Genomic DNA, 14251 nt, shown 5'->3' on the forward strand with positions numbered 1-14251 from the left:
CTCAGGCAATCCACTCACCTCAGCCTCCCAAAGGTGCGGGATTACAGGCTGAGCCACTGAGCCCGGCTGACCCCTGCTCTTTTTTAAAAAATTTTTGAGTCAGAGTCTCACTCTGTCACCCAGATTGGAGTGCGGTGGCATGTTCATGGCCACTGCAGCCTCGACCTGCTGGGCTCAGGCCATCCTTTTGCCTCAGCCTTCCAAGTAGCTAGAACTACAGGCATGCATCACCATGCCCAGCTAATTTTATGATTGACTGCAGAGACGAGGTCTCACCATGTTACTCAGGCTGGTCTCGAACCCCTGAGCTCAGGCAGTTCTCTCGCCTCCATCTCCCAAAATGCTGGGATTACAGGTGTGAGCCTCGTGCCCAGCTGACACCTGCTCTTAGCCACTATGCTTGACTATCTGTTAGAGCCAAGTGAAGGGCTGTGCCAAGGGCCTGCAGTGAGAGCAAGATAGGGCAGCTCGGAAGCAGCATGTAGCGTGACTGGGCCCAGGCTATGAAGGGGAGTTAGGAGAGATGGGCTGGGGAGGAGGGAGATGGACTGGACCCCAGGGCCTTCTCAGGATGGTGCCTGGAAGCCATGGGAGGGCTCTGAGCAAGGTGAGGAGTGGCGTCGGCTTATGCTTTAGCAGATACCTCAGGCAGCCATGAGAGGGATGGATTGGAGCGTGTGAGACTAGAGGCCGGAGATCAGAGGGGACAGTGAGGCCTGGACCTGGGGGAGGCCAGGGGAGTGGAGAGGAGGGAAGGAATTCAAGAGATGTTCTGGTGGGACTGTGGACCAGTGGGGGTGCCCAGGATGGCCCAGGTGATGGGTGAGTGGTGAGCCATATTTGAGAGAGGATTCTGGGGAAGGGGGGGACTCAGAGAATCTGCAGTGGCTGTTTCAGACATGAGTATGAGGTGCCCATGGCCATTTGGGAGGCCGTGGGACACATGGTCAGCGGGACTGAGGGAGTCCCCGATACCACCTCCTCCCTTCCCAGGTGTTCGATGTTGCACCACCCGGAGTCCGGAAATGCATCCTCTCCACCAACATCGCCGAGACCTCGGTCACCATCGACGGCATCCGCTTTGTGGTGGATTCTGGTAAGGGCCCCTGCCGGCCTCCCCACTCCCCCCAACAGGAAGTGTGGGATCTGGAGAGGTGCGCAGTGGGGGGGGGCTCCAGACCGGAGCAAGAAGTACCCGCTGAGCCTCCTGAATCCAGAATGCTTGTGCCAGAGGGTTTCAGGTCTCAGGGTTTCCGATGTTGGAATATTTGTGTTATACTTAGCGAGTGATACCCAAATCTGAATATGAAATGCTCCAGCGAGTGTCATGTCAGTGATCAAGAAGTTTCCAGTTTGGGGAGCATTTCAGATTTAGGATTTCCGGAATTGGGATGCTCGGCCTGTAGGTGGTGTTTGGGGCCAAGGAGCAGTAGCAGTATGTTGGTTTTTCTCAGCCTTTCCAAGCTTGCTTCTGCCCTAGGGCCATTGGACTTAACTGTTCTCCCTGCTGAGGGCTGTCTTTCTCCAACGGCAGGCTCCTCACCTCATTTCAGGGCTTGTGTAAATGGCCTTCCATCAGAGAGGCCCACCCTGTCCACTCTCTGTAAGTGTATCCCCCTTTGCCTTCCACGGTCACATCCTGTGTGAGTGGGGCTTACCTGCTGCTCTGTTCAGTTTCTATCGTCCTTACTGGAATGTTCTAGAAAGTCACAGCATCGTGGGTAGGAGACACTGGAGCTTGTCTGGCCAGTTCTCTGCTGGCCATGTGACCGGGGTCATGTCACTTACACGCCACGTGTCAGTTTGCTCATCTGTAAGACGGCAGTGGCCACAGCACCTCCCTTGGGTTATGACGATTAAATGAGTTAGTGCACTTGGGGGCTTCAGACGGTGCCTGGCCCAGAGTGAACACTCAAGAAATGTGAGCCGCTGCCTTGCTGTGTTGACTCTGGGGTGCCATGGGTGGTCACCCTTTCCATAATTCCATGTACCAGTAAGAAAGTTAAAAAATAAGCATTGTCATGCTGTTGACTTTTAAGGTCCACCCTCCATTTCCAGAGACAAGAAAATGTGCAAAAAGCTTGGTCTTACAGTGGATGAAATACAGTGTCCCGTGCAGTCCTGTGGGAGCAGGGCCTTTGTTTTGTTCCTGGCGGTGTCCCTGGTGCCTAGTGCAATGCCTGGCACACAGTCAGTGATTAATAAGTACGTGTTGGGTGACTGAAGCTCTGAAGGCAGCAGAGACTTGGGAAAACCCGTGAAAAGTGGAAAGGAAGGAATAGATGAACAGGATGTTGGGGCTGCCGGAGTGAGCTCCTGGGTGGCGTTGGCAGAGTGCAGGAGGGGGTGAGGGCAGCCGCAAGTGATGAGCAGGTGGAACGTGGGCCGTGGACGCTGCACACGCCACCACACACTCCCTTCCCCGTTGCCTCCCACCAGGGAAGGTGAAGGAGATGAGCTATGACCCACAGGCCAAGCTCCAGCGGCTGCAGGAGTTCTGGATCAGCCAGGCCAGTGCTGAGCAGCGCAAGGGCCGGGCGGGCCGAACGGGGCCCGGAGTCTGCTTCCGTCTCTACGCAGAGTCGGACTACGATGCCTTCGCCCCCTACCCTGTCCCAGAAATCCGGAGGGTGGCCTTGGATGCGTTGGTGCTGCAGGTGAGGCATGGGCAGGCGGCCGGGGTTTAGACAGGACCAGCTCAGGGTCACAGGGCCAGGCTGCTGAGAAGAACTTCTCCCTCCCAAACAACGCTGTGTCAAGAGGAGGATTGTTCCTCAAATCCACAGGTCAAGGGCAAGACCTGTGACTCAATCAGTGCCTTCACCCGTCACAGGAAACCCCACAGGAAAGGGCTTGTAAAACTGGGTGTCTCAATAACATTTATGTCCTGACTCAGGTCTCATTAGTTTAGCCCAGGTTGGGCTGCTGCAACAAATAGTTGCAGTCATGGGATCACTAACAGCAGAATGTTGGTTTTCCGATTGGCAGGGGTTAACATCTGTGCCCAGCCAGGGTACAGGCACGGGAAAGGGTGCGGAGATGTGTCCGGGGGCTGGGGGACCAGGCCTGTAGGCAGCACGCTCCCCTTCCACTCACTTTCTCCTAGAGCTCAGTCACGTTGCCACACCCAGCCGTGAGGGAGGCTGGGAAGTATAGTCCCCAGGCCCAGGCATCAGAGGAAAAGGAAGGGGTGTCTGCCACAGGCTCACACAGGTGGTGCACGCCATTTCCTGTACTGTTTGATTTCATCTTTATTTTGATTTTTAATTATTCATTTTTATTTTTGTGTAGAGACAGGGTCTTGCTGTGGTACCCAAGCTGGTCTTGAATTCCGGGGTTCAAACAATCCTCTACCTCAGCCTCCTGAAGGGATTACAGGCTACCATGCCCAGCTTGATTTCATCTTTTTAAAAAAATGATGCTTGTGACCTGCTACATGGAGGCTTTGATCCACTAGTGACACATAGCCTGCCATTTAAAATAATATTGGGGCAACCCCTTCAGATTCCCCCCCACTGTGGGAGCTTTTCTGTCCTCTCAGTAAATCCTGCTTTCAAAATAATAATAATAATACTGGGCCAGGACAGTGGCTCACATCTGTTATCCCAGCACTTTGGGAGTCCGAGGCAGGAGAATCACTTGAGGCCAAGAGTTTGAAGCCACTGCGTTTGGCCAAAGGTCTTTTAATGAGTACTAGGTGATTTCCAAGACGATGTCGAGGATTGATTAGCAGGGAGGATGGTGGAACAGCTGGACGGCCAGAGCTTCTAGTACCCTCGGCTCAAGGCCAGGCGAGCAGGCCCTCTGAGCTTCCTTCTCACTTCTCGCAGTCACACGGGCCACCACACCACCTCTCCTGCCAGTCCGCAGAGAGGCGCTGTTGCTTGCATACACCATGCCAGGCCCAGAGATGGTGTGTTGGCACTTCATCCTCCCCAGCCCCTGCTGCCTGCCTGGGCCTCTGAATTACTTGAGATTCTTCTGGTTGCAAACAAGAGAGACACGACTCAATTTATTACAGGCAGAGAAGGGGATCTCATCATTTTGTGTATCCATGGGAGGGCATGTCTAGCTTAGAAATAGTCCAAGGATTGTATCTGCTGTAGGTGGGCTAATTTCCAGGCGATGGGGGATGTAGCTGTGGTCGTTCTGGGCTTCCATCCTGGCCACTCGCACCAGGGCGGAGCCTGAGGCTTCCCTTTCCCAGCTCCAGTTTGTAAAGTCGCAAGGAAAGATTCTGATGGACCCAACTAAGGCCGTGTTCTCCATGGTTAGGGTCTAGAAAACATGTGCTAGGCAGAAAGACAAATGGCCCCCTCCCCTACCTCTGTACAAGGGACCTTGACCTTGGGAGTTCTGAACTCTCAGGAGTCTGTGATGCCCAAGCCCCTCTCTGTGTTCCACAACGGCTCCTGTGTTCCCCGATCTCGGGGGCTTTGCTTCTCATTCCAGATGAAGAGCATGAGCGTGGGGGATCCCCGAACCTTCCCCTTCATTGAGCCTCCCCCACCAGCCAGCCTGGAAACTGCCATTCTCTATCTCCGGGACCAGGGAGCCCTGGACAGCTCAGAGGCCCTCACTCCCATCGGGTCCCTGCTGGCCCAGCTGCCTGTGGACGTCGTGATTGGTGAGGACCCCCTCGGGAGATCGCACAGGGCACCAGGAGCAGGTGTGGGGCACTGCCCACTCTCTGAGTGACCCCAGGCAAGTCTGTCCTTCCTTGGGCCCAGGTCATTCGGTCACGAGTGCTCTGCGCCAGGTGCTGTTCTGGGCACTGGGGAGTCAGCAATGGGCAAAACAGACCCAAATCTCTGCCCTCAGGGAGCTGACATTTTGGGGAGAGGACCAGCGATGAATTTGGAGAATAAAATACATGGTAGCTCAGACAGTGCCAAGTGCTAGAAAAGAGAAAGACAGAGGTGGGGCGTGGGGAGCGTTGGGATGACTGGGGACTGGCCGTTTATGACACAGGCCTCACTGGGAAGGGGACATTGTGCAGAGAGACAGAGACGAGGGGCGGGGCCGTGAGTCGTGCAGATCCTCAAACACACTTGCTTACCAGAATAAGGGTAGAAATGTGATGGAGTCCAGATGTGACTTAAAACTTCCTGGTGACCATAGTGAGAAGCAGTAAGAAACAGGTGAAGTTAATTTTGACAAAACATCTTATTTAACCGAATATTCATATATTTAAAACATACTTCAATGTGTAATTGATGTAAACACATTTGCCGTATTTTGTTATTTTGCCATACTGTGTCTTGGAAATCCAGTGTGTGTTTTACGCTCACAGCACATCTCAGTGTGGACTGGCCACATTTTGAGTGCTCAGTGGCTGTGTGGGGTCAGGGCGGCCACGTTGGATGGCGTGGATGTAGCAGAAGGGCGTTCAGGCAGAGAAAGCAGCCCATGCAAAGGCCCTGTGTTGGGAATGTGCCTGGTGTGTCTAGGGAATAGTGGGGAGGCCGGTGTGCCTAGAATAAAGTGAGGGGCTGGGGGATGTTAACCAACAGTTCCATTGCTCATTCATTCATTATTTTTTGAGCACCTGCTCTGCGCCAGGTCCTATTCTAGATGGCAGAGACACAATAGTGGGGCAAGCAGCTCTTGCTCTCTCGGGGCACACATGTGACAGGGGAGACAGGCAAGACAAATGAGAGGTGTGTCAACTGGGCTGTGCGGGAGGGGAGGGGCTGGGAGCAGGGCAGGGAGCAGGGTTATGGGTGTCCAGGAGGCCTCCCTGAGACTGTGATATCTGGGCGGAAGCCTCAAGGAGGGTGGGGCAGCCGATGCCGCTGGCCCTGGGTCACGTGAGGAGCTTTGAAATGCATGGGAGACTGCTGCGTTGAAGTGGAACTGGGTTTCACGTGAAAGGTGGCCAGAAAACTGAGAAACTCCCAATGGCTTGGTGGGGTCCTGAAAAAGCCAGGACATGAGCCCGTGGAGACCGTGTTCAGTTCTAGGCTCTCCCGAGCTCAGGCCTCCAATGGCCAGCCACACAGATGTGGTGCCCTTGTCTCCACGGTGTGTGTCATCAGGAACAGAGGCGAATTCAGAGGGCCTCAGGGCCAGGAGACCCTCTGATCTGACCCTGTTCTTGCTGATCTGTGACTCCAGTAGTGTCTTGGGGCACTTACTGAACTGCAGATACCACCCCCAGAGGCTGGGCATGGCCTGTGGGGTCCTACTGGCAATGCTGTTTCAGAGAATGTGACACAGGTGCCCTAATGGGCATGAGTGACAGAAAAGACCTGCTCTCCTGCTTGGATTCCCCAGCGCTTTGTGGATGGTGCCTCCCTTGGTAGAGACAGACAAGGGGATGCCTGAGACCTCCAGACACAGGTGCCTTGGGCTTTCTACCATTCCTATGCACGGTGCATCCCTGGCCCTGTCCCGGCTTCTTTCTTGTGGGCTTGGGGATGTCAGAGCTTCTCCCTTGTCCCTGAGTCACCCTCACACCCCAGGACCTCGCCAATCTAGGTGTGTGTATCCAGTCTGTGTCTCCTGACATGTAAGACCCCCTACTTCCACCAGCACCGTCATGCCTCCCACCACAGCAGGACCCCACGCCGGGTCTCAAGCATGCGCCACAGAACCTTCCGTCTGGGTTAACACGTTTGAAGTCCCCCCACTGTGGTACTTCAGGCTTCCGTGTGGCCAGAAAGCTGGTCATGACGCACTCTGAGGGCCTCTGGAGCTCAGAAGATGGCTGTTTTTGTTTGTTCTAGAAGGAGGCAGGGCTAGAGCAAGGATGATCAGAGCCGAGGGACACTTGCGTTGCCAGCAGAAGGCTCTGTGGACTATCGTTTCTTTCTCACCTGCTGAGGGTGGGGCCTCTGGTCACCCCTGATGTACAGATGAGGAAATGGAGGCTGGGTAGGGGAGGCGGCGTGTGCCTGAGGGCACGGAGCAGGCCCAGTCAGCCTGGCTCTGCTCTGCCGGTAGCCACTCATGTCAGCACTTGGCCCCTGGAGTGGGAGTACCAGCCTCTTATGTGCCCTGACGGCACTTCGAGTCGCACAGTGGTGAGGCTGGTGGGTGGGAGGTACAGACGGCCTCGTGCTGGGCCTCTCCTGTGCTGGGTGGAGTTCCAGGTGCTTCAGGGGAGATGCGGGTCATCCTCGTGGTGGTCCTGACGGGACAGGCAGATGCTGTCTGACCCCATTTCACAGATGGGGAAGCTGAGGCCCAGCAAGGTGGAGGTGCCTTGTGTGGAGGGCTGGGAGCCCTGAACACAACCCGGGAGCACGGTCTAGTCCCAGCACTGCCTTACTGCCACCTTTGTGTATGGGGTCAACTGTGTGACAGGCACTTTGTGTAAAGCCAGTCAAGGGGAACTGAGGGCGAGTTGGACACATGGGCCATTGGCCACAGTGCAGATGGGCAGGGCCTCAGCATCCCAGAAGGCCAGTATCTGCTCGGGTTCCCAGCTGCAGATGGAGGTGACTTCTCACCAGCCCCTTGGCCATGTCAAACTCTGGTTCCTTCCGCTTTTCTTCTCTGTGTCCTCCCCTCACCCTCCTCCATTCCCTTCCTCCATCTCCCCTTTGCCCCCCCATCCCTGAGTTAAAGATGGCAGGAGGCCTCATCCATGACAGAAGTCAGCACCTGCCGTGCGCCAGGGCAGACAAATTGCAGCTCAGTGCAGGTCCCGCTTGTGGGGACACACGCCAGGGCAGGCGAAATAAGTGACCCAGGGAGAGGCCAGGAGCACTGGGGAGGGAGGACAGCTGTAGCCAGAACCCAGCGGGAGGAGACAGGCACTGCCGTCGTCTCTGGCCTACGGATGGGGAAACTGAGGCCCTTGCCCAAGGCCACCTGATGAGGAAGCACAGCGTGTCAGTTTAAATCTGCCTGGCTGGGTCCTGAGGCCTTTATGGGTGAGAGGGAGGAGGTGGGAACAGTGGGGCGGAAGGGCAGGCCAGGGTCCCAAGGGGCGGGGGTTTGGCCGCCCAGCACCCAGGAGGCTCAGCCCCTGTCCACCGCAGGGAAGATGCTGATCCTGGGCTCCATGTTCCGCCTGGCGGAGCCCGTGCTCACCATCGCGGCTGCCCTCAGTGTCCAGTCACCCTTCACCCGCAGTGCACAGAGCAGCCCGGACTGTGCCACAGCGCGGCGGCCCCTGGAGAGCGACCAGGGTGATCCCTTCACGCTCTTCAACGTCTTCAACGCCTGGGTGCAGGTGAGGCCGGCGGGACCCTGACCGGGGCTCTGCTTGGGGCCAGGCCTCCTGCTGCCGAGATTCCTCCTCGTGCCCACGCTGGGGACTGCTGAGCTGGCCTGCCTGAGATGAGGGGTGGCACCACCCAGGCCCAGGGAGAGGAGCCTGGGGTTTCCAGAGTGCTGGTGAAAACCAGCACTTGGCGGAGGAAGTCTGTGTATCTGTCCAGCCCCTGCTCTGGGCCTGGCTCTGTACTGGGCACTGTGGGGATCTGTTGGTGACCAAAAGTAACCTGGCCCTGCCCTCTTGGAGCTCAGGGAGACAGAGCACTGATATGACAGTGACAACTCAGACAGGGCTGGAATGGGGGCGTCCCAGTGGCGGGGAGACCCCAGAGGGGGTGCCTGACCCAGTGTGGGGGTCCGAGAGGGCTTTGGGGCTGAGCCTGGAAGAAGAAGGGAGGGCCCGCAGGTCCCCCGCCTGCCTCAAGGCCCCCCAGGGGTTGAGCGGTGGGTTAGTCGCCGCTCCCTGAGCTGGCTTGGCCCTGACACCGTGGCGTGTGCACCTCCACCCAGGTGAAGTCCGAACGGAGCAGAGACTCGCGCAAGTGGTGCCGTCGCCGGGGCATAGAGGAGCACCGGCTGTACGAAATGGCCAACCTGCGGCGCCAATTCAAGGTGGGTCCGGCAGGTGGCAGTGAGTATGTGCTCCAGACGCTCCCTCTCTTCTTCCTGGCCGCCACAGGCAGTCCCAGCCCGCACCCATCTCCCCTACCCACGCAGGACCGGGCCTGGAGACACCCTGGGCAGGGAATGGAAATTCAGGAGGGCTTCCTGGAGAGGGCTGCTGAGTCAGTGGTGACATGCCACGTCCTTGTGAAGGGCCTTGCCCCCTGGCACTGGGGTGCTGAACGGGCGGCACAGGCTCAGTGCTGGGAGGCGGCTTAGGGCCGTTGGGGCCAACACATTTGCCGACATGTGACCTTGGGCATGTCACTGCTTGGGTCTGGGTCTCGGCTTCCCCTCAGAAAATAGCATAAAAATAGCACCTGCCTCCTGGCTCCCTGTGAGGACTGAGCACAGGAGTGCGTGCAGGGTGCTTGGGACGGGCCCTACCCACAGATCTACACCGGCACTTGCAGTTCCGAGCACAGAGGCATGCCCAGGGGCTGGTTTTCTCTTAAATCTAGAAGACTTGGGCTCCTCCTTTACCTGGCAGTCCTGGGGCTTGTCTCACGGACACTCCGTGGATGGCTCTCCGTCTGAGGACAGGAGCCCAGCCCCTGCTTCCCAGTGTGGTGGCTTCCATTGGGTGAAAGCAGCACCGGAGGATCTGGGGGACCCAGGAGGCACTTGGAACCCAGAGTGGGTACGCCCGACCGAGACCTCTGGTGCCACTGTTGGGTCCCGGGTCAGTGTCCACTGAGGTCCCGGCCCTCTCAGCTTTGGCCTTGCTGTCTCCACTTGCCAGAGCCATGTTCCACCTCCGTTGACGCCCCGGGCGCTGGACCCCTTTTGTGTACACACGCAAGTGTGCACGTGAGCACATTGCTCCGCGCCCCCTCGCCTGGGCTTAGCAGGATAGGGGGTCCAGCCGAGGTGGGGACAGCAGGGGCAGGGTGTTCAGTGTCATCCGTGTCAGAGTCTTCTAGAGGGATGTCAGGTCCAGACTCCCGGCCCAGCCCCAGGTTCTGACTTAGCAGACTGGGGCTCTGCATTTCTCCCAGGTTCCCAGTTGTCCAAGGTGCTGCTGGTCTGTGGCCACACTCAGAAACACTAGTGCTGGAGACCCCTGAGGGCAGTGTGGAGAGCCTGGTGACAGCTGTGGGAGGGTGCGCTGAGTCCTCCCCGCCCCCGCCTTCTTCTGTCCCCACCTGGGCATTCCCCGGCCAACTTGAGATGGTCTCCCCTGGAACAGCACCCAGTGCCACTCAAGGCCTGTCCTCCTTGAGCCCCTTTGCCCGCAAGAGGCCCAGGAGGGAGCCTACTTCCCAGGGAGTCCAGAGGGCACTCAGCCTGCCCGTGGGCTCACGCGCCACCCACCCCCAGGAGCTGCTGGAGGACCACGGGCTGCTGGCTGAGGCCCGGGCTGCAGGGCCAGGGGACAGCCACAGCCGGCTGCAGCAGCGCCGTGAGCGCCGGGCACTGTACCAGCTGAAGCGCCAGCACGAGCAGGGTGGCGGACGCGGGCGCAAGGTGCTGCGGCTGCGGGAAGAGCAGGATGGCTGCTCCAGCGATGAGGACCGCGCAGGGGCCCTGAGGGCCGGTGACAGTGTGGACATCCAGGTGGGGCCTGGGCGCGACTGGATCTGGGGTGGGGCAGAGTTTCCCAGTTGGGCCCTGGGCAGCCCTGGGGCCTGAAGGGTGCGGCCAGTCCCGGGGCCTGAGGGGACTTGACTGGCCCCGGGCCTGAGAGGGCGAGGCCCACCCTCACCTCAGGAGCCAGGTTTCTGTGCACAGGCCCCGGCCCTCTGGGACCCTCCGGTCTGCAGAGGCCCTCAGGTGTGTGTTGCAGCTGGAAGCCTCGGGTGCGGGGAGGGTCCCCCAGGAGCTGCCTCCTGTTCCCACAGGACGTGAAGTTCAAGCTCCGGCACAACCTGGAGCAGCTACAGGCAGCCGCCAGTGCAGCCCAGGACCTGAGCCGCGAGCAGATGGCCCTGCTCAAGCTGGTGCTGGGCCGGGGCCTCTACCCCCAGCTGGCCATCCCGGATGCGTTCAACAGTGGCCGCAAGGACTCGGACCAGGTACCCCTGCTCCCACTGCCATCCGTGTCTGTGTGTCGTCGGACACACATCCCCAAGGGCCTGCCCTGGGCTGGGGACACGGTGGTGACTGAAAGCACCCTGCTCTGCCCTTATGGGGCTCACAGACATGTCCCTAGACAGGCAGTGCGGAGTGGACAGGGCTGGAATGGGGGAGCCCAGTGAACAGAAGAAGCCCAGGGGGCGCCTGGCCCAGCCAGGAGGGGCTCTGGGAGTACTCCCTGGAGGCAGGGACTTCTGAGTGGAGACAGGGAGGGGGATCTGGCCCCAAGGGGGAGGGGACGTCCGGGCAGTGGGAGGAGAGATGGGAGGGACGTGCTCCCCATGGCCCGCAGATCTTCCACACCCGGGCCAAGCAGGGAGCCGTGCTGCACCCCACCTGCGTCTTCGCCGGCAGCCCTGAGGTGCTGCATGCCCGGGAGCAGGAGGTGGAGGGCTGCGACGGGAACCGAGGTACACTGGGCCCAGGCGGTAGCCTGCGGGGATGGGAGGGGCAGGGCCCCCGCGCCTCAGGCCCCTTCCCACACCTGCCTGTGCTAGGGTAGGGGGGAGGGTCGAGCGGCCAGTTCCCTGGTGGGCGCCCCTGCTGGCCCCAACCCTCCCCGTGCTGCTGGTGGCTGACCCAAGCCAGCGTGACTGTCCCGAAGTGGCGGGTCAGGAGCCCTGTCCCTTCTTGCTGGAGCGTTTTTAAAATGTATTAATGACCTGGCAGCAGCAGATTCTCACTGGGGCACCTAAAAGCAGGTTCTGGGCTCTTAGTCCTTCCGTGATAAAAGTGAGAAAGACCGTTTCTTGTGTCACTAAATCCTGTTATCACTCCTGACAAAATGAGCAGGGATCCTAAAATATTACCTCAGAGTCAGATTCCTGTTTATTATGCAAAGTGTTTAAGTGGCTCATGCCTGTAATCCCAGCACTTTGGGAGGCGGAGGCAAGAGAATTACCTGAGCTCAGGGGTTCGAGACCAGCCTGGGGAACTTGGTGAGACCTTGTCTCTACAATAAGTCAAAAAATTAGCCGGGCATAGTGGTGCACGCCTGTGGTTCCAGCTACTTGGAAGGCTGAGGCAGAAAGAGCGCCTGAGCCCGGCAGGTGGAGGCTGTGGTGGCCGTGAGCGTGCCACTGCACTCCAGCCTGGGTGACAGAGTGAGACTCCTACTCTAAAATAAAATAAAAACAAAGAAAAGTTCCACCTTTGAAATATTTTTTTAAGACAAGTAAGTTGCAGATACATGAGTGTCCCCACGTGCAGGGAGGGGAAGCAGGTGGGAGAGCGGGAAGGCCATGGTGGCCTGAGCTGTCCTCTTCAACCCATCAGGTGACAAGGACAGGATGAGCAGCAGACATCAGCTCCTTGCCTTTGTGTCCCTATTGGAGACCAACAAACCGTACCTGGTGAACTGCGTCCGTGTCCCCGCCCTCCAGGTGGGCTCACCCCCCAACACAGGCTCCACAGCTGTGTCGCGCAGGACAGGGGCACCGCTGGGCTGGGTGCAGCTGCTGTCCCTCTTCTTCCTTCACGGGTTGGTTCAGCAGGTGCTTGCTGGGTGCCCACCGTGTGCCAGGTACTGTCCAGGCTGCAAGCCCTGCCCTCCTGGGCTCGCGTAATGTGGAGTACAGACGATAGCAGTAAGCACCGTCAGGTGCTGAGCAATAAGGTGCTTGCGAAAACCCAAGAGGAGGAGCCATCTCTGGGCAGAGCATCCTAGGTAGAGGGGCAGCAGGTGCAAAGACCCCAAGGCCGATGCATCCCAGATGTGCTGGGAACCACCAGAGCAGAACTGGGGAGGAGGAGTGTGGTAGAGATGGCGTCAGGGAAGCAGGTGAGGCAGGAGCCCCAGGAGGGTTCTGAGCAGAACTGGGACAGGGAGGACAGGAGCAAGGAGCCCAGGGGCTGCAGCCAGCAGGCAAGAGGGGATAGCAGCAGGCTCAGGACACACGCAGATTGCAGGTGCATGTGACAGGTGTCCACAACCAGAGAGTAATGGTCCCTGCGGCAGCAGCTGCTCAGCCGTGAGCGCTCCCTGTGGGTCACCTTGTGGTCTCAAGCCTGGCCTCTGAGTCCTCACCCCGCCCTGCCGGCCTCTCCTTATAGATGAGCTGGGGCTGGGGCATGTTGCATGCCTATGTCACTCATTGAGTAGGGCGGCAGAGCCTCAGGGTCCACCTGCACCCCTGCCTGTCCATCACTGCATGTCCTCATTCTCTCCAGGGAGCCCACATGGAGGAGGGAGAGACCTGTGGGTTCCCAGAGCCTCAGGCTTTTGCTGGCACCATGACTCCACCAAGATGGCAGGGCCCACTCTGCTCCCTCCCCCTTAGCCCTGTCTCCAGGCCCTGCTGCTGTCCTAGGACGGAGCTCCTGGTGTAGTGGGGCCCCTGGGCTCGGGCAGGCAGGTGGTGGACAGAACCACACGGTGCGGACCGACACGGTGCTTCATGCCCGGTTGCACACCCTGATGAAGAAAGTGCACAGGGCGAGGGCGGGCTCGGCCACCTGCAGGCTGCCAGGACACAGGCCTGAGCCCAGATGCTGCCCAGCTCACCCCTTGCATATGATGTGGGGTCCTTTCAAGATGTTGGCTGGTGCATGAGAGAGGGGGCATGTGGTACTGTCTGTCCACCCACCGACCACCTGCCCATCTATCCCCTTCGGGTGCATGTGATATTTGGGCATGTTTGTGTGTGTCAGGGTCGCGTCGTGATGGACCCGTTGCCTTGTGTCTTTCTTGTGGAGCCTTCAGCTCACACACGTAGACAGAGGGCCCTCGTGCCCTCACCCGACCAATCCTGCCCCGCCCCAGCCCACAGGGCTGCCCCCAGCATACTGTCATGAAACACAGCACTGCAGCCACAGCCCTGATTTCTCTCCTTGTAAGTGTGTGTCCCTCAGGGTCTGAGCTCCTGCCCTCTGTTGTTTATGTCTGTGTTGGCTGTCCTCCCCGCCACTGTTTCATTGCAGCTCCTCCCTCTCCCAGCAGCCATAAAATCTACCTGTGCCGTCCCCGCCTGCTCACCCCCTTCCCTGACACTCTGTTTTACTCTTGAGTCCAGTTTGTTGTCTCTAAGCCCTTGTCAGTTCCATGGGGGCCAGGACTTTGTCTCATTCACAGTCTTATCCCCACACCTGAGAGTGCCTGGCTCAGGGAGGGCATGTGGCAAATGTCCATTGGTGGGGGGATGCCCAGGCAGACAGGTGGATGGATGGCAGGTGGGTGGGTGGACAGACAGATGAGCAGGTAGGTAGATGGATGGGCAGGAGGATGGGTGGACAAGTGGATGGATAGACTGGCGGGCAGGAGGATGGGGGGGGGGGCGGGCAGGAGCCC

General features: G+C 58.8%; 1 protein-coding gene across 1 annotated transcript in view; it reads left to right on the forward strand.

Annotated features, from left to right (window-relative positions):
- DHX34 (DExH-box helicase 34) overlaps positions 1-14251 on the forward strand; it is a 21460-nt gene that overhangs the window by 4509 nt on the left and 2700 nt on the right. Inside the window, exons 4-12 of the mRNA XM_021708386.1 lie at positions 994-1096; positions 2440-2657; positions 4453-4627; positions 7989-8182; positions 8737-8838; positions 10210-10446; positions 10731-10904; positions 11258-11375; positions 12241-12347. Of these exons, the coding sequence (XP_021564061.1) occupies positions 994-1096; positions 2440-2657; positions 4453-4627; positions 7989-8182; positions 8737-8838; positions 10210-10446; positions 10731-10904; positions 11258-11375; positions 12241-12347 (1428 nt within the window). The remainder of the gene's footprint in view (positions 1-993; positions 1097-2439; positions 2658-4452; positions 4628-7988; positions 8183-8736; positions 8839-10209; positions 10447-10730; positions 10905-11257; positions 11376-12240; positions 12348-14251) is intronic.

The sequence above is a fragment of the Carlito syrichta genome, unplaced genomic scaffold (assembly GCF_000164805.1).
Source record: "Carlito syrichta isolate Samal-C Ts95f unplaced genomic scaffold, Tarsius_syrichta-2.0.1 Scaffold135987, whole genome shotgun sequence".
NCBI classification, from domain to species: Eukaryota; Metazoa; Chordata; class Mammalia; order Primates; family Tarsiidae; genus Carlito; species Carlito syrichta.